Source organism: Staurois parvus, unplaced genomic scaffold (genome assembly GCF_062004578.1).
Source record: "Staurois parvus isolate SC_StPar_1 unplaced genomic scaffold, SC_StPar_1.0 ptg000465l, whole genome shotgun sequence".
NCBI lineage: Eukaryota > Metazoa > Chordata > Amphibia > Anura > Ranidae > Staurois > Staurois parvus.
In genome coordinates this window covers 1,363,196-1,383,642 of record NW_028318261.1, presented here as the reverse complement: position 1 = coordinate 1,383,642, position 20,447 = coordinate 1,363,196, and the positions used below count along the sequence as shown (strand labels likewise).

The 20,447-nt window shown below is 40.0% G+C and overlaps 1 protein-coding gene across 1 annotated transcript in view; it reads left to right on the top strand.

Moving 5' to 3' along the window:
- PIH1D1 (PIH1 domain containing 1) overlaps positions 1–20,447 on the top strand; it is a 35,140-nt gene that overhangs the window by 5,456 nt on the left and 9,237 nt on the right. The window contains exons 2-7 of the mRNA XM_089689003.1: positions 5,827–5,914; positions 8,375–8,441; positions 8,654–8,839; positions 15,107–15,168; positions 15,270–15,351; positions 17,695–17,791. Of these exons, the coding sequence (XP_089545129.1) occupies positions 5,834–5,914; positions 8,375–8,441; positions 8,654–8,839; positions 15,107–15,168; positions 15,270–15,351; positions 17,695–17,791 (575 nt within the window). The 5' untranslated portion in view covers positions 5,827–5,833. The remainder of the gene's footprint in view (positions 1–5,826; positions 5,915–8,374; positions 8,442–8,653; positions 8,840–15,106; positions 15,169–15,269; positions 15,352–17,694; positions 17,792–20,447) is intronic.

The following is a 20,447-nucleotide window of genomic DNA, read 5'->3' as shown; positions in this document are numbered from 1 at the left end:
TACTATATATTTTTTATAGCTGAAAGTAAAAAATATTTTTTCTTCAAAATTTTTGGCCTTTTTTTGTTTATAGCGTGAAAAATAAAAAGCACACAGATGATCAAATACCACCGAAAGAAAGCTCTATTTGTGTGAAAAAAAAGGACGTAAATTTCGTTTGGGTGCAGCATTGCATGACCGCGCAATTATCAGTTGAATTAGTGCAGCGCCGAGTAGCAAAAAGAGGCCTGGTCATTAAGGGGGGTAAATCCTCTGGAGGTCAAGTGGTTAACATCGTTACTCCGTTTGCCACATCAGCCCCTTTTGATGGCAGCTTTCTTCTTCAAAATAGTTGAAATTGTCAATTTTGCCATCTTGTACTCTGAGGGCAGATCAGTCACACGAATACCACGGTCATGCTTTTCTAAAATTTCCTTCTTCAACTCAATAGTTATTTTCTTCACAACCTTATTTTTACTATTCTTGCTCTGCACTTTTTTTAACCACCATGCTTGCGCTGCACATTCTTGTCACCTTCATTACCGCTCTGCACTTTTTTTTACCACCATGCTTGCTCTGCACGTTCTTGTCACCTTCATTAGCGCTCTGCAGTTTTTTTAACCACCATGCTTGCTCTGCACATTCTTGCCACTTTCATTCCCGCTCTGCACTTTCTTTTTACCACCATGCTTGCTCTGCACAATCTTGCCACCTTCATTACCGCTCTGCACGTTCTTTTTACCACCATGCTTGCTGCTCATTCTTGTCACCTTCATTACCGTTCTGCATGTTCTTGTCATCTTCATTACCGTTCTGAACGTTCTTGTCACCTTCATTTACCGCTCTGCACGTTCTTGTCCTCTTCATTACTGCTCTGCATGTTCTTTTTACCACCATGCTTGCTCTGCACATTCTTGTCACCTTCATTTACTGCTCTGCACATTCTTGTCACCTTCATTTACCGCTCTGCACATTCTTGTCGCCTTCATTTACTGCTCTGCACGTTCTTGTCACCTTCGTTACCGCTCTGCACGTTCTTGTCACCTTCCTTACCGCTCTGCACGTTCTTGTCACCTTCGTTACCGCTCTGCACGTTCTTGTCACCTTCGTTACCGCTCTGCACGTTCTTGTCACCTTTGTTACCGCTCTGCACGTTCTTGTCACCTTCGTTACAGCTCTGCACGTTCTGGTCACCTTCATTACCGCTCTGCACGTTCTGGTCACCTTCGTACCGCTCTGCACGTTCTGGTCACCTTCGTTACCGCTCTGCACGTTCTAGTCACCTTCGTTACCGCTCTGCACGTTCTGGTCCCCTTCGTTACCGCTCTGCACGTTCTGGTCCCCTTCGTTACCGCTCTGCACGTTCTGGTCCCCTTCGTTACCGCTCTGCACGTTCTGGTCCCCTTCGTTACCGCTCTGCACGTTCTGGTCCCCTTCGTTACCGCTCTGCACGTTCTGGTCCCCTTCGTTACCGCTCTGCACGTTCTGGTCCCCTTCGTTACCGCTCTGCACGTTCTGGTCCCCTTCGTTACCGCTCTGCACGTTCTGGTCCCCTTCGTTACCGCTCTGCACGTTCTGGTCCCCTTCGTTACCGCTCTGCACGTTCTGGTCCCCTTCGTTACCGCTCTGCATGTTCTTGTCCCCTTTATTACCGCTCTGCACGTTCTTGTCCCCTTCGTTACCTACCACCATGCTTGCTCTCAATTTTCTTTGGAGCCATACTGGATGTCTGGTACAGTGTATGCTAAAAAGCACAGCAAAAAGCTTCTCAGTACTGTAAGTGTCTTCATATACATTTTCAGTGTCTGTCTGTGACCATGATCTAGCCTACAGGAAGTCACGACCACGTGTCAGAGCAGGGAAGATGACCGCGACTCGTGTTCATCAACCGAAGCGTAGTTCGTGAAGCAAAACAAATTTCTGTGAGCTCTTCTGTTTGTGAACCGAGTTGTTCGTGAACAGAAGTGTTCATGACTGAGGTATCAATATACTTACCTGGAATTCTTTAACCCTTTAATGAAGGAGGGTGAAACAAATCTTAATGTCTGAACACCGTTTTGCATCTTTGACATGTGTTAGTAAAACTGTACATATCATCTCAACTACTTGGTGTATCCAGGTGTGTTATAGCTTTTTTTTTCCGGGCAAATTCAGCTTTCATTTGGTGGTAATGAATATCTCCTGATTTATTTTTTTTTTATTATTGTCAAAGCAACACTGGTGCAAAATAAAAAAAAAATAATAATAATTTAGCTGTATATTTATTGCTATTACCACCAAAGAACAACCCTTTGTAAAGAAGAAAATAAATTCTGCTCCTGATGATTGCAGAGATACCAGTATGTGTATATTATTTATTTAACGCTTTTGTGTTTTAAAAAAAACACAAGAAAAGCTTTGAAAAATGCTACCCTATGTATGTTTTCACACTGGGGCCTTATGCTTCCATTTCAGTGTAAAAAAATTCTGCTTGCAGCATTTTTGGAGCATGTTTGTTCAATTAAAAAAAGCACCAAAAAGACACCTCCCCATTGAAATAACTGGAAAACGCTTCAAAAACGCACCTGAGATGCATTTTTGGTGCAGTTCTTGGGTTACATCTTCTTTAAAAAATGCACCACATACACGGCATGGAAATATTTTTGCGTTGGATCAGTGTGAAAGTGCCTTAGCTCTAACCCTCACACTGACTTAGATCAAACCCCAATCTAGCTATTTTATTTTATTATTTTTACACACATTGATCTTTGTTTCCATTTTTCTTCTCTAGCAAGGAGAAAAGGATACAATGTATATCTTTCTCCATTTAAGAGACAAAACACAGGGGTGGGCTGTACAGTGACTGATCACTATGATAGCCAGTCAGAGGCTATTACAACAATCAGGACTCGGGCCTCCTGGCTACCGATTGTTAGTATGAGACCCAGGACATTAAGGGCCTGAGTTTTCCAGCACTGGATAACCACCGGTAACCCTAGGGCGCATAGAAAACAATTGTTTTCTATGTTCCTTGTTCATACCCCAGTGCTGATGTGTGGTACAGTGTGCTAAAATTCAATGTCTGCATTTTTCTATAACATATTGAATGGAAACGCATATCATCACCCTGTAGTTCTGTGCTGCTGTTCTAAGACATGAATGATGTATCCAGGGGTGGACTGACCATTTGGAAACTTGGGCACTACCTGAGGGCCCAGGGTCAGTAGGGGGCCCCATGAGATGCCCCTGGTACCTTTTTCATAGGCTTGTTTGACACAGGGGCCCCATGATCCCCTATTGCCCGGGGACCCCATGAGTTGTCAGTCTGCCCCTGGATATATCAATATGTGACTTTTAAAATAAAGTTAAAAGAAAAAAGTTAGCAGTGTGATACGCTAAAATGTGTGTGTGACAGTGTTCCTTGCCAATCATTGTGTTCTACTATGGACTCAAACCAGAATGCACCATGATATCTCTGGCCATTGGAGAGCGCCATAGGTTTTACAGATCCCAGGGTGCGTTGAAAAATGTTTGTGAATGTCTTTTGAAAATAACTGGGAAGACTGCTGGGCAAAACAAGCCCATAGGCCCACCTGGATTGAGGTAAATGTGTGAACATCTATTGCTGGTATCCTTATAACAGTCATCAGGTTTATAAAAGATTGTGGTGGAGAGGTGCTGGATGTGGATTTTCATGGATTAGCAAAATGGCCTGTATTTGGCAGCTCGCCACAAGAACAGAGACTACCCAGGAAAGGACATTCACCCAAGTTGAGAAATTTAAGTGTAATAGGTCACAGAGAGTGCCAAATGAAAAATCTTTAGGAGTCCAAAGTCTTTATTGCTCAGCTGATTACAACAAAGAGGGTAAAGGACAGCCAATGTGTTTCGGGGGGCCACTCAGGGCAGAACAGGTATTTGGTGCACTCCAAGAAGGGCTGAAAATGGTATATGTGGAAAGGACTAAAAATGGAAACCAAGGGTCAAAATGAGACGAAAATGTGTGTGTGTGTGTATATATGTGTGTATATATATATATATATACAATGAGACACCATATAAATATATATAGTCCTTGTGATGAATAGTCCTTATTGAAGTCCTGATAAGCCGCTGGACTAGAAGGCAGGCAGCCAGTGACAAGCTAGAGAGAGCCCTGTGGGAAATCAGAGAGGAAAAACGTGGCGTCCTTTAAGTGCAGCATAAAACTCTTTTTGATGTAACTAACAATGGATAGTACAGGCCTCACACAAAGGTATGGTGGAATGCGAATGTGATCTGATATATAGGTAGGCATCTTTTAATACAGGAGAGGATTTTGCTCGCTTTAGAAACCGCAGCTTGGCATTGCATGCCAATATTAAGCTTGTGATCTACCAGAACCCCCAGATCCTTCTCCACCATTGATTCCCCCAGTTGTACCCCCCTAGTATGTATGATGCATGCATATTCTTAGCCCCCAAGTGCATAACCTTACATTTATCAACATTAATCCTCATTTGCCACATAGTTGTCTAATTAAACAGTGCATTGAGGTCGGCTTGTAAATTGGATACATCCTGTAAGGACATTATTCCACTGCACAGCTTGGTGTCATCTGCAATCCCAGACCCTATATCGTTTATAAATATATTAAAAAGTAAGGGTCCCAACACTGAACCTTGGGGTACACCACTGACAACCCTAGACCATTCAGAGTATGAATTATTAACCACTACTCTCTGAATACGATCTTTTAGCCAGTTTTCTATCCATTTTACATACAGATTTTTCCAAGCCTGTAGACCAGGCATCACTAAATGGCGGACTGTGGTCTGGATTCGGACCCAGAAACACTCCTTTCTGAACCACAGCCTCGCCAAATAATTGCCTGAATGTCCTCTCCCCGCCACCGACTTGCCCGCCTGCCGCTGCCACTATTATCCTCAAGGAAGGGCACAACATTTGAGGTGCAGCAGGTTTGTCCCTTTCATAACATTGCAGTACCCCCCCCCCCCCCCTGCACCTGCTCGTGTGAATAAGGTAGAACAGTGTGGGAGGAAGGGGGGAGTACTGCGATATTAGGAAAGGGACTGGACTCTGTAATTTACAGGGAGGACTGTGATGAGGGGTTTCTGTGATGGATGGGGTCTGTGATGGAGCAGTAGATGATGGGGGGGTGGGGTGTCTGTGATGGGATGTCTGTGATGTAGAAGGGGGGAGGAACTGTGATGTGAAGGATCTGAGTCATAGCACCAACATGACACTCATACCTCCGCTGGAAGAAACATTTACTGACCATACCCCCGTGAATTTTAATTCAGTACCCCTGCTGTAGACTTTACCTTACACAATACCAGTGTGTGGGGAACTGTGTCCAATGCTTTTGCAAAATTTTACAGTTGTCTGGTTTCCACAGGATTAAATACTTCTGAGACCTGGACCAAGAATGCAGCCAATGAGTCAGGAGAAGTCAGAATTCCTTTTCTGAATACTTGTGGAGCATTTGTAGTTCCTCGTGTGAAAACTCTGTCACTTCCGTGAAACTGACGCATAGCAGGGCAAAAACCTGCAAAATCTTAAATGTTCTTCGTGAAAATAAAAGGACAGTAGACTTTTGTACATTTGAAAGCTAATGCACCAAGGTTATTGGTAGTGTTTTCAGAGAAAAGCATTGCACTAGCCATAAGAGGAGAAGGATTGTATGGAATGTAACTGGACAATATGGTACAATGGACAATATGGTAAAGGATGGTTAAGATGTTTCCAGGATGAAATTGTGCTATTTCTCCTAACCCTGCCCAGTAAACGGTTTTCCAAAGAACAATACTTCTGAGCCTTCTGGTGGATTTAGGCTTTTACTTTCATCTAGCTATATTTTGGTTACAGGTGAAAGATGGAACTGGACAAATCCCTACTGTCTGCAGAACTGAATGCAGAGATGGAGGAAGCTCTCTATGAACACATGCTGCTGAAGGTATGTCTGTCTGCATAGTACAGTACAACATGCAGTGTCAGGATTCTGCAGCATAATGTCATATTTGGTATATTTTGCCACTGACTGTGATTTCTTTATGGTGACTACAAAGATAAAGAAGGCAACAAAGGTTACATTTTTAGTGGATAACTTAAATATAAAGAAAAGTTTTTTCGGTGCTATAAATGCACTTTTTTAGGTATTATGACAGATAAAGTGGGTCTCAAAGCTCCCAAACTTTTAGCTAGCTACAGAAAGGACTCTATTACTACCTCTATTCCTGGGTAACATGGTACATTATATTTGTTTGCTGGCTACAGTTATAGTAACTAAAAAAAATAACTCTGCTAGATATTAAATGTACTTTCACTTAATAAATAGGAATACTTGTGAGAACATTTCTAGAAATGATAAGGGGAAATCAGAATTGCTCTTACGCCCCTTTTCTGCTGGTAATTCTCTCAAAAACTACCTGCGCCTTATTAAGGCAAGCACTTGCATCAGTGTCAGTAATTTTACTGACACGTGCAGGAAATACAGGTAATCCTTACGACTGCCATTTTAGGAAACTATCGTTATGGCAGTGACAAATTCTTAATGAAATGCAGTCAGGCTAACTCTGAACAGGCTAACAAGTATGCCAGTATGCACAGCCTGTGCTGGGTAGCTATCATGCACGTGCCCGCTTCCCACAGAGGGTTACATCCTCTGCCTCATTTGGCTGATGGCTGGGAGATTCCCTAGCTGAACGCCAGAGATACAACTGGTGTCATTAACCAAAGTATGGGCAATGCCTTTTCACTGGGTGGGTGGAGTCTGATGGGGAACTGAGTGACTAGTTCCCCACCAGGTCCACTCCACTTTTGTGTGACAGTGGGCAAATTTGAAAGCTGCTATTGGAATGAGTAGCAGCTGTGGATCTGCCCAGTCCCGAGCGCTGTCACTGAAAAGTGGATCGGACCTGATGTGTCTCTTAGTTCCCCATTAGGCTCTGCCCACGCCAAGTCTACAAATCCTCGGTCATATGCCTGTCAATGTGATGGACGCAGTGGCTGGGGAGGGAGGGCAGAAGAGCACTGGGGAAGGAGTATGCAGTGTGGACACCACTTCCCGATACAAACATTGACACAGACAGGTACATGAATTGGGCGCGAGCATCAACATTTTCGGTGCTGTGCCCTGACAGAATTCTAAAGGGTGTCATCCTTTATGAATTCCCCCCCCCCCCCCACCGATTGTACCTTTTTGTTCCTCTCCATGCCTCCTAGTCCTGATGTAAATTAAGTCTTTGAGCTAGCAGCTTAATGTCATGTTCACCCAGCATTTATTGATCTGCTGCTATTGTAAAAAAATATGGTGAATGACCTAGGATAGGTGGATCTCTCCACGTGGGGTGACATAGAAACAGACAACTAGCTGATGTCTTTATTAAGACTGAACAGAGCATTGCAAATTACAATCAACAGTTCCAGTCAAAACAATGAAATAATCAAAACTGTTGGTGTTTTGTTTTTTGTTTTTTTCAATCACAAGCTGGATGAAAGTGGTTGAACCTGTCTGCAAATTACTGTACATATGATCAGCCGAAGACTTAGTGCAGGTAGACAATCTTTTGATACCTGTTAAAGTGTAAGTTTATGAATAGCCAATGCATAGACTGTTTTGAATAGTGTAGGAAAGGATTAAAACACTTGTTAGTTTTTTTTTTTTTTGCTGTCTGTTTCCTGCTATGGAAATTTCCCTTCACTTCGTGTCTTGAAGGAATTCCTCTCTTAAAGAATTGCTAACAGAATAAATGTACCAGTGGAAAATGTTCTCTCTGTTTCTTTATTGGAGACAACTGAAAATGTTGGAATTCCCATCACTTTCAGTTCCAGTGGTAAAAGGGAGGTGGGAGTCTCCCCAGGGAGGACACAGACATAAAAAAAAAAGACATCAGGAGTTCTAATTCGCGATTGCATCCAAAATTGAAAGAAAAGTTGACTTTAGATAAATGTGTAATTATAAGGTCACAGATTAGGCGCAAGATGATTGTTACTCACTTTTGACAATTTGGAGCAAAGTAGGTGACATTCCCTGCTATGGGTAGTACCAACTTTATTGGAGAACGTATATAGGCAGGATACAAAACCTTACCAGGGTGCTATTGCCCCTGCAGTCAGCCAGTGCCAAGATGGTGCGCAGTTTGAAACCAAGTCTTTTCTGTGAAACACCAACATTTATGTGTGGGCCAGAAGACATCTGAAGATGAAGTGTGCCAGTATGTCTGACTCAAATGTCTGTAGCCAGCTTTAGTCAACTGGAGGAAAGGAAAGAAGAAAGGAAATTTCCAAATTATCCTGTAAAGTTCATGTGTATTTTTAGTATCCTAATATGTGGGAGGAATCCCTTTTAACTGCTTTTGCTGTGCACATACTTGTTTACTACATTTTGTTTTTTTCACAATACCTTTTCTCGCAGGCAAAGCAGGAAATACAGAATAGGCTACCAATCCCACAGGCATCAAAACAAATCCGGCCCCAGCCTGGTAAGTGTTGCTTTTTTGGTATGAGGGTGGCTACTATAGCACATCAGAACGTAATTTACATGTCTTTTCAGTGCTTGGGGTAATTGCTTATACAAACTCCCCTTGAACTTCATTTAAAACCTGTGTTGTTTATCCTACTTATACTGTTTTTTTAATGTAAATATTTGTATTCTTCCATCTTTTGTGGTGTTCATTTTTTTTCTCTTAATCAGGTTTTTGCATAAAAACTCAAACATCAAAAAACGAAAAGACCTTTATTAACATCTGTAAGTGCAGTCAAATCCCAGCTCCCCCAGACCTCAGTGAGCAGGAACTTGTCACTATCTTGGAATCAGATGATCCCTCTGGTTATCGTGTCCCTATGAGCATTGGAGAACCCCATGTTGAAGTAGACAATAGTAAGATATTTTTAATATAGAGACCTTGTTTCTTGTAATTTGTCATGTATGCACCTGAAATGTTGATTCTGCCAACGGGATACTTCCCGACATTACTGTCTTTGTAAAATACCGTATTATCTCGATATTTTGTTTAACTTGTATTGATGAGAAAAATCCAAAATAGAAAGTCCTTCCAACTCTTGCATAAACTCAAAAATTGATTTAATAATAATGTTGCATAAAATTAGAAATAAAATATTAGAATACAAAATGTTTAGATAATGTCCAAAAAATATAGTTAAGTTCTTAAGATATTGTATGTATATTGATATGAATCTGTGTGTATATGTCCAATGTAGGCTTCTAAAGAAGTCTTTGTTCAGCTTTTTTAGGAGCAAATCGGCCCCCACCTTTCCTAAAATGGGCTGGTCTACTCCTCTGTCCCTTGTAGTTCTACAAAGATAATTGGCAACAGAGTCTGAGTGTAACTTTAGAATGTCTAGACAAAGCTTCACTGACATTCCATCAATCGGTAAATTAAATGTATAACACACACACCCCTAAAAGTAATCTTAATATAAGAGTTAAATCATATATAAATATCGTAATCAAGAAATATTACAGTGTAAATCTTGTAAGCTTAACATGTATGAAATAGATTCTTACAATTCTTGTTAGTGAAACTTTATCTCTTACAGAGATGGGGGAGGAATAGCTAGACTAATTACTTCCATATGCTGCTTGAATGTAAAGAACAAGCCCATATATATATATATATATATATATATATATATATATATATATATATATATATATATATATATATATATATATAATATATATATATAATATATAATATATATATATATATTATACATAGACCATAAAAAGTCTATAAAAAAATTTATCTTACTTTTCCTAATCTAGAACAAATAGAGATATAATAACTCAACTATTCTATTAAGATCCAACTCATTCATACATATGTTAGTACTGGTAATAAGTAGGTATTAGGTTAAGGAAAGCTTCTAACAGTCTTTGTGCCACTGGGACCTTGAGCTGTAATTTGGGATTTTGCCGACATTATCTTTGCAGGTATAAGAAGTGCAGCCTGAGACAAACAATAGCAAATTATAATACTTTATTTTTTTCCAATAATTTTTACTAGAGCATAATACAACAGATGAAACTGGGTGCATCGTCGTAGCAATTCAAACAGGAGTTCACAAAGTCATATGAATGACTTGCTGTAAAGAGGACACCAGGTGTCATTGATATACCTTTAAATATCAGCTAATCAATTATAATATACAACCCCAAATTCAAAAAAGTTAGGGTGCCGTGTACAATCTACATATAAACAATAATGATTTGCAAATCTCATGAATCCATATTTTATTCACAATAGAAAACATACAGTTGCAAGAAAAAGTATGTGAACCCCTTGGGATTACGTGGAGTTTTGCATGAATTGGGCATAAAATGTGCTCTGAATGTCATCCAAGTCACAACAATAGAAGAACACAGTCTGCTGAACATAATACTACACAAACATTAGATGTTGCCATGGTTTAATTGCACATAACATGTAAACATTCACAGTGCAGGGAGGAAAAAGTATGTGAGGCCCTAGCTTAATGACTTCTCCCAGAGCTAATTGGAGCCAGGAGTGAGCCAACCTTGACTCCAGTCAGTGTGATGATATTGGATGTGTTGCTGACAGCTGTCCTGCCCTTAAAAAACACACACCTGTTTTGGGTTTACTGGTTTCAAGAAGCACTGTCTGATGTGAACCATGCCTCGCAGAAAAGAGCTCTCAGAAGACCTACGATCAAGAATTGTTGACTTGCATGAAGCTGGAAAGGGTTACAAAAGTATCTCCAAAAGCCTTGATGTTCATGTGTCCACGGTAAGACAGACTGTCTACAAATGGAGAAAGTTTAGCACTGTTGCTACTCTCCCTAGGTGTGGTCGTCCTGTAAAAATGACTGCAAGAGCACAGCGCAGAATGCTGCATGAGGTAAAGAAGAATCCCAGAGTGTCAGCTAAAGACCTACAGAAATCTCTGGCACATGCTAACATTTTTGTTGACACATCTACAATAAGGAAAACATTAAACAAGAATGGAGTACATGGGAGGACACCATGGAGGAATCCATTGCTGTCCAAAAAGAATATTGCAGCACGTTTGAAGTTTGCAAAAGAGCACCTGGATGTTCCACAGCACTACTGGCAAAATATACTGTGGACAGATGAAACCAAGATTGAGTTGTTTGGGAAGAACACACAACACTATGTGTGGAGAAAAAAAGGCACAGCACACCAACATCAAAACCTCATCCCCACTGTAAAACATGGCGGAGGGAGCATCATGGTTTGGGGCTGCTTTGCTGCCTCAGGGCCTGGACGGATTGTTGTCATTGATGGGAAAATGAATTCCAGAGTTTATCAAGACATTTTGCAGGAAAACGTACGACCATCTGTCCGCCAACTGAAGCTCCGCAGAGGATGGGTGATGCAACAGGACAATGACCCAAAGCATACAAGTAATTCAACAAAACAATGGCTGCAACAGCACAGAATATGCCTTCTGGAGTGGCCCAGTCAGAGTCCTGACCTCAACTCGATTGAAATGCTGTGACATGACCTTAAGAGAGCGATTCACATCAGACATCCCAAGAATATTGCTACACTGAAACAGTTTTGTGAAGAGGAGTGGTCCAAAATGACTCCAGATCGTTATGCAGGTCTGATCTGCAAATACAGGAAACGTTTGGTTGAGGTTATTGCTGCCAAAGGAGGGTCAACCAGTTATTAAGTCCAAAGGTTCACATACTTTTTCTTCCCTGCACTGTGAATGTTTACATGTTATTTACAATTAAACCATGGCAACATCTAATGTTTGTGTAGTATTATGTTCATCAGACTGTGTTCTTCTATTGTTGTGACTTAGATGACGTTCAGAGCACATTTTATGCCCAATTCATGCAAAACTCCACGTAAGCCCAAGGGGTTCACATACTTTTTCTTGCAACTGTAAATGTTTAAACTGAGAAAATTAAAAATTTTACGAAAAAAAAAATAAGGTAATTTTGAAATTGTTGGCAACAACACATCTCAAAAAAGTTGGAACAGTGCAACAAAATGCTGTACTGTAGATGTACTAAATAGGAAGAGCTGGAAGAACATTTTACAACTAATTAGGTTCATTGGCAACAGGTCAGTAACATGACTGGATTTAAAAAGAGCATCTTAGAGAGTCAGTGTCTCAGAAATAAAGATGGGCAGAGGTTAGCCAGTGTGTGAAAAGCTGCATCTAAAAATTGTCTATCAATTTCAGAATAATCTTCCTCAACATAAAATTGCAAAGCTTTTAAATATATTGTCATCTACAGTACATAATATCATCAAAAGAGAATCTGGAGAAATCTCTGTGCGCAAGGGACAAGTCCAAAACTCAATATTGGATGCCCGTGATCTTTGGGCCCTCAGATGGCACTGCATTAAAAGCAGGCATGAATCTGTGATGGATTTCACTGCCAAAAATACAGTTCACCATGCGTTCCAAAAAAAGTTAGAGCTCTGTTGTGTAAAGAGGAAGCCATACCTGAACATGAGCTACTCTTCTGTGGGCCCAAGCTCATTTAAATGTTGCAAAGTAGAAAACTGTTCTGTGGTCAGATTAATCAAAATTTTACATTCTTTTGGCAACCATCAGTGCAACGTCCTCTGGACTAAAGAGGGACCTTCCAACTTGTTACCAGTGCTCAGTTCAAAAGCCTGCATCTTTGATGATATGGGATGCATTAGTGCATATAGAATGGCTTGCACAGCAGGAAAGGCACCATCAATGCTGAAAGATATATCCAGGTTTTGGAGCAGCATATGCTCCTATCCAGACAGTGTCTTTCTCAGGTAAGGCCTTGCATATTTCAGCAGGACAATGCTAAACCGCATACTGCATCTATAACAACAGCATGACTTCGTAGTAGAAGAGTCTGGGTGTTTAACTGGCCTGCATGCAGTTTATATCTTTCACCAAATTTAATATATTTGGAGCACCTTGAAATTAAAAATAAAACAAGAAGACCCAGGACTGTGAAGCAGTTGGGATCCTATATCAGGAAAAAATGGCACAACATTCCTCTCCCAAAACTACAGCAACTGGTCTCAATTTATAGAGTAGTGTTAAAAGAAGATAGAATGGTACACTGTGGTAAACATGGCTCTGTTCCAACTTTTAAGATGCGTTGCTGCCATCAATTTCAAAATTATCTTAATTTTTTCTTAAAATGGTACGTTGCTGTTCACAGATGCTCTCCATCCAATCTGATAGAGCTTGAGCTATTTTGCAAAGAAGAATGGGCAAAAATGTCCCTCTCTAGATGTGCAAACCTGGTAGAGACATCCCTAAAAAGACTTGAAGCTGTAATTGCAGCGAAAGGTGGTCCTACAAAGTATTGACTCCGGGGGGCTGAATACAAATGCATGCCACACTTTTCACGGATTTGTCAAAAATGTTGAAAACAATTTATCACTGTCCTTCCACTTCACAATTATGTGCTACTTTTTGTTGGTCTAGCACATAAAATACATTTATGTTTTTGGTTGTAACATGACAAAATATGGAAAATTTAAAGGGGTATGAATACTTTATCAAGGCCCTGTAGGTTTGCGAGATTTGCAGATCATTGCATTCTGTTTATAAGGGGAGGGGGACCCCACACTTTGTGTAATCCTCCAAGGCAAAAGCAGACATCGCAGGTCAAGTAGCTCAGGGTTGAAATCTGCTGGCATAAAGTGTATAACCCAGGGGTCCAAAACCCAGTGGAATTTGGACATTTTGTCTGTCAGTCTCATTGTTTGTTTTTAATTAAAAAAGGTCATATGGAGCCTATTTTTTTTCTGCTTTTATCACAGAGGAGTCAGATAGGCAAGCTTGTGCTATGGATTGTTTGATGAATTGGAGCTTTAGAAGTCTGCCAGGTTAGGGCCTCCTGATTTTGCCACACCTATGTATGTAACATGCTCCTAAATGTAACCTTTAGTTAGCACTCCCTGACAGCATATATACAACTTGGAAACTCTCTTTGCTTAACTTTTACATGTGAACTTTTAAGGACTATATGCTCTGGAGAGTGGTAAGCTGTTTAACTGCGTCCTGGCCAGCCTATAGCCAAATGATGGCTAAGCGGGAGCAATCTTGTTCCTTTTGGTCGTCATATGACATCCCTCCCATTCACTCACCTCGTGCTCACCCTAGGGGCTGCACTGAAGCATGATCTGCCTCCTGGTGGACACAGCAGATGACAGATCATTGTACCAGGCCAGCCCCAGTACCATGTGATCACTGTGACCAATCACAGCAATCATGTGACAGTTGTACACAATGAATGGCTTTCATTCATAGCCATTCATTGTGTACTGATGATCACTGTTATTGGTCACAATAGTACTCAATGTCTATTGTGATCACAATAGTAATCCAATTAATGACTATGAATTCATTTTTTTTTTTTTTAACGTACTGTCACCAGTTAGTATCCCTGATCACTGCAACACTAGTCACATGATGACTGATATGGTAACAGTTTCTGAAAAAAAAAAAAAACTGTGAAAAAAATGATTTTCTTCATTTTTCAAAAAATTGTGAAATACAATATACAACTTTAAAAAACTCACTGTGGTTCTTACTAAATCCTTTTCGGGTGTCTCTCGAAAAAGCGGTCATTTTGTGGGGTATTTGTACGGTCTTGGCATTTTAGGGTCTCAAGAAATTATATTCTGATGCCATCTGTACATAAGGCTTGATCAGTTTTCAAAATATATATACCATAATTTGTAGATGCTATATATTTTTGCCAAAGAAATGTAGTAGAATGCATTTCACCCTAAATATATGGAAAAGGATTATTTATTTGCAAATATTCTAACAGAAACTAAGAAAACATGTTTTTTGTTTTTGTTTTTCAAATGTTTCAGTATTTTTTCATGTATATAGCAAAGAATAAAAAAAAAACCCAGTGGTGATTAAAGACAACTAAAAGAAAACTAGGTCTCAAAAAAATGGTACAAATTTCTTTTGGGTACACTGTTACATGACTGAATAACTGTCATTCAAATTGTGACAGTGCTGAAAGCTGAAAATTGGCCTGGGCAGGAAGGAGGTAAAAGTGTCCAGTACTGAGGTAGTTATAGTTGAGTTACTTGAATAAGCTGAGAAAAAGCTGTAATTAAAAGTGCTTGAAGTATTCTTCTTTTTTCTTTTTTTTTTTTAAATTACAGGTGGAAGTGGTTGCACAGCCTATGACATTGTGATAAACAGTTCTTTCTTTGAAAAGATTAAGGTATTCTACAACTTCAGTATTTGTAACCAACTCTGATCATCACTGGATTAATATTGGAAATAAACGGATGTCCTGTGTGTCTTTTCCTCTCTTCTTTTCAGAATAATGAACTTTTCAGGGAATTCTTCATCACAGTGGCAATGGAAGGTTTAGAAAACAAATATGCAGTAGAGCTTTCAAGAGGTAATACATTGAACTCTTGTCTTATGTCCTATACCACCTATTTGTGATCTGTCCTCACCTTTATCTAGAATGCATAATTTTGTAATAAAAATAAAACAAGCTCAAAACCAGCAAAATTGTTGGCGAAAGTAAAGGATTTAAAGGAACAGCATAATGAGGAAGCTAGCTCTGATCACCCTATTTCAGTTGTTACTTCTACCAGAAGGATTTTGTTTTAAACAGGAGCTTCCTTGGAAATGTTTGTATATGTTTGGATCATCACCACGGGCTTCTTATATTGGAAATCAGTGTCCTTGCGCATATAAGTTCTTTGCAGCTTCTGTTCTTGGTCTGTGACTGATCATTTTTTAATAAAGTAGTAACAACCAAGGGCTGTTTGGAACCTGGGACTCTCATACCTATCCCTCCATTTCTCTCTTCAGTAGATATTCTGAAATGAAATGCTCCTAAATATGGGTATGACAAGAAACATGGTCAGAAAGATGGAGTTAGCCAATAACTCAAATGAATGCAATTGTATGAATCTTCTGAAAATAAGCAATAGTATTAGAACATAGTCCTCCCAGCTGCCTCTCAGAGACAAATAGTTTTTCGTGCACTGGTCAGTTGTTGTGCTTCCTTCTTGCATAGGATATACATGCAAAAGAACTATGGTCAGAGGATCATTTTGCTTGTTTGTTTAACCGCTTCCCGACCACCCTATAGCAGAAATACTGCTACAGGGCGGCATGGGTTCGCAAAATCATGTGTGTATATATACGTGATTTTGCATTTCTGGGTAGGGGGTGTGCGCATCGTAATTCGCAGCTGCGACTGTCAATAACCGGGTCCTGGCGCCCGGTGATTGCTGAGCATCTTCGACAGGGAGGAGAACTGTTTGTAAACAAAACGGTTCTCCTCCGTCAGCTCGTGCACACTGCTTTGGATGAATGTGCAAAACACAGCCAGGCAAAGCAGTGTGCTTACAGTGAAGCACACGGACACAGCACACAGTTAACTCTTTGATCGCCCCTCACGTTAACCACTTCCTGCCCAGTGCCATTAGTACATTGTCAGTGCTTTTTTTTTTTTTTTTTTTTTTAGCACTGATCACTGTATTGGTTTCACTGGGGATGTCAGTGATAACAAGTCATTTACTCCCAGTGTCAGAATGCCCACTGCAATCCCGCTATAAGTCGCTGATCGCCACCATTACTAGTAAAAATTAAAAAACAAACCCAGTGTATATACCATCATTTTGTAAACACTATACCTTTCACATAAACCACTTAATTTACATGAATTGAGATTTTGTTTTGCCAAAGACATGTAGCAGAATACATTTTAGCCTAAATTTAAACCGCATAGTGTGAACCAGCCCAAATTGCATTTTCTGCCAGCTTTTAATTAGGAAGAAAGTCGTTCTGTCCATGGTCTCTCTCTAGTCTAGTAACTTGTTTATTCACTTATGTTCTTTCCCTGAAGATGACTGAGGAAAATGAGCGTTTAGTTTACCACTAACACTTTGAGAGTTGTCTTTCAGAACAGCAGAGTTGTCTTTTTCCTTTTTTTTTGTACGTGTAAGCTTCTTTTCCTGGATATTCGTCTTTTTTTATTCTCTTTTATCACTGACCAGTGCTGCAAAAATAATTTTTTCACAACGTGTTCACTGTACTGTAGGGAGTTGTCTTTGTCTCATTTCCTGTCCTGGAAGAATACTAGAAATAAAGACTACAGCAGTTTTCCATGTAGAAAATAATGTGAGCAAGTAATTTTTTTTTTCAATAAATAGTTCCCATAAATTCAATAGAGTCAAAAAAAATTATAAAAACAAGATAAATAAAAACTTCACACAAACACCTCCCGACCCTCCACACCCCAAAAGTGGGAATGGAAAGAGTGCATACAGAACTTGGGGGAACTGACAGCGGTGCGAAAGTTGGGATTTGTTCACACATGCGTAAGGAAGCATACATCTGTACAAAGGGTTGTGTTTGCCCCTATTGGAGATCAACCCAGTTGTATCATAACTGAATGTAGGGCCAAAGTCAGCACCTAACCAACAGTTTAATATATTCACATGAACAATTTGAATGAATGGTTCACATTTGAGGCCACTGCAAGAAGATATATAGCTTAATGTAAATATTACGATCTGTGTTTTAAAACATATGTTTCTCTGTATAACTTGTGATTATATATGTACAAAACTGTGGCCTTAGTTTATTTTATTTTTCTTCAGGAAAACAATGTTTCTTTTTCTTTAAAATAATGTTGTTTAATAATAATACCAAGTGATCTATTGATTCTTGTGAAGTGTGCTCTTAAAATATAAAAATAAAAACCCTCCCCTCTCTCTTACAGAATGGCGTATGCTGAGAAATCGGAAGTTCATGGGATCCTTATTCGATCAAAATATAAGAACATCATCCAAACCTATGATTCAAGAGATAGACTCAAAGTAGGCTCCTAAAATGCATATATTAATTGATCATGCGTGTTTAGGGTTAGAATTCATACAAGTAATCAGTGCTGGATTACCAAATGGGCAGAGTAGCACCGACCTAGGGGCCCCACTGCGTTTAATGGCCCAGGACAACGGATCAAAGTAATATTGATTTTGTTCTTACAAATTAACTGCCACTGCACATAAACGGGTGGGTGGGACAAGCGCCGATCTGGGAGAATGTGCCCGTAAACGTCCCTTGGACACAGAGCCACAAGGATCGGGAGATCTGTACTCTGATTGGCCCTTGGAGTTATGTCATGGCTCCAATCACAGCCACTACAAATGTAAATAATTTGGCTGTTCATCAGCTCTTTCACACAGAGTGTGCAGTGGGGAGAAGGAGTACCAATCCCTGCAGCCTGTCACGGAACTGTGTGTAACTGCTGATTTTATTGTGCAGTTACAGATCCCACACAATGCAGCCATCTGTCACTTGTGCACCAAGCACCATCTGTTACAGTGTCCAAGTGCACATCAACATCTGCCAGTGTGCCACTGCACAATATCTGCAATAGTGTCCCATTGCAACGTCAACATCTGTCAGTATCTCTAGTGGACCGTCAATATCTGTCGGTATCCCAGGGTATTGTCAACATCTGTCAGTGTCCCTTGTGGACCATCATCATCTGTCATCGTCCCAGTTCAGAACATCTGCAATAGTGTCCCAGTGCAACATTTATTGCAGTGTTCCAGTGCACATCAACATCTGTACCAGTGTCCTATCAACATCTGTCAGTGTACCAGTGCACATCAACATCTGTTAGTGTGCCACTGCACAACATCTACAATAGTGTCCCATTGCAACATGAACATCTGTCAGTGTCTCTAGTGGACCGTCAACATCTGTCAGTATCCCAGGGTACTGTCAACATTTGCCGGTGTCTCTTGTGGACCATCATCATCTGTCATCGTCCCAGTTCAGAACATCTGCAATAGTGTCCCAGTGCAACATCTATTGCAGTGTTCCAGTGCATATCAACACCTGTGGATGTCCCAGTAGACCATCAACATCTGTCACTGTGTCCCAGTGCAGAACTTCTGCAATAGTGTCCCAGTGCACATCAACATCTGTTGGTGTCCCAGTGCACCAACATTATCTGCAATAGTGTCCCAGTGCAACATTGACATCTTTTGTTGTCAGTGGGTCAGTAACTGATTCAGAGGAGGAAGGGGTTTCCAGTAAAGAGATTCAGGTGATCTAAGGAGGAGTAGGCAACCACCAGCGGCGCTGTACATCCTGGTGAAGTGGCGAACGCCAGCATCGTGGTACACCCAGATGATAGGCCAGGTACTAGTAATGGCGTGTCATGTCCGCAACAAAAAAATTACCACATAGGGTATCGCCATACCCAGCAGGAGTAATAGAATGTGTTTGGAGGTGTAATTCTAAGGATGCCTAAGCTGTTTGTTAGATAAATCTTGGAAATTGACAATTGTCCAAACCAAAAAAATATATGTTTTCATTTTCTTTCCAAAATGTTCCAAAAACTTGTGGCAAAAGACTCATTATGCCTCATAGAAAATACATTGGAGTATTTGCTTTCCAATATTTGGTCATTTTGGGGATGATCCCCATACTTGGTGAGGAGTAGCAGAATGTGTTTTGGGGTATAATTGCAAGTATGTCTATGCTGTTTTTTTTTAAATAACTTATTAAAATGACAATTTTGTGAAAAGAAAGAAAAAAAAAGTTATAAATTGTTTTCATGTTCCAAAGAATTGTGGGAAAAAGTTACACCTAAAAAAATTCACCATGCTTCTTACTAAGGACTCATTTTATGAAGTAAGGTTATTTGTTTGCAAAATTTTTTAACAGAAACTAAGAAAAATTAATTTTTTTCATAATTCCAGTCTTTTTTTCATTTGTTTAGCACAAATAAAAAAAAATGCAATGATAATCGCTCTATTTGTCTTAAAAAATTATAAAAATTGAATTTGGGTACAGTGTTGCATGAGTAATTGTCGTTCCAATTGTGACAGTGCTGAAAAGATGAAAATTGACCTGGGCAGGAAGGGGGTGAAAGTGTCAGTTAATGAGGTGGTTAAAGAATCTATAGAGGAAATACTGTAATAATGTAATGTACCTAATAACTTAGTACATAAACCATAGACATCAGGGTCACATTACAGTTTGTCTCTTAAAATCTCATCTTCTGTCAGCTCTCAGCTTGTAGAAGATTTTGGTGCAGCCTACTGTATGTATGTGTAATGTACAGTAGTGATGGTCATCTCCATCTAGCGGCCGACCTGCAAAGTACTTAGTTGAATGCTATCCCACTAGAACAAGCGCACAAGAAACCTCCAGAACCTGCAAGGGGGGCCCAAGGTTTTTACTGCCTAGGGGCCACCACATAGTTTAATCCAGAACTGCAAGCAATGGGAGTAAATCTCATCTTAACTGTGCCTTTTAAGTTACTAGAATGGTTCATACTTAAAAAGTTTTAAAGTGGGTTACAGTGCGGTCCAAATTTGTGCCCATTTTTGTTATAGTTATACATTTTTTTCACTATAGCTAGGGTTTAAAATGTTTTGCTGAGAAAGGAAAGCTGCTGTATTTAAATGTCACTCTTAGGCCCCTTTCACATGGGGCCATTTAGAGCAGCAGGGG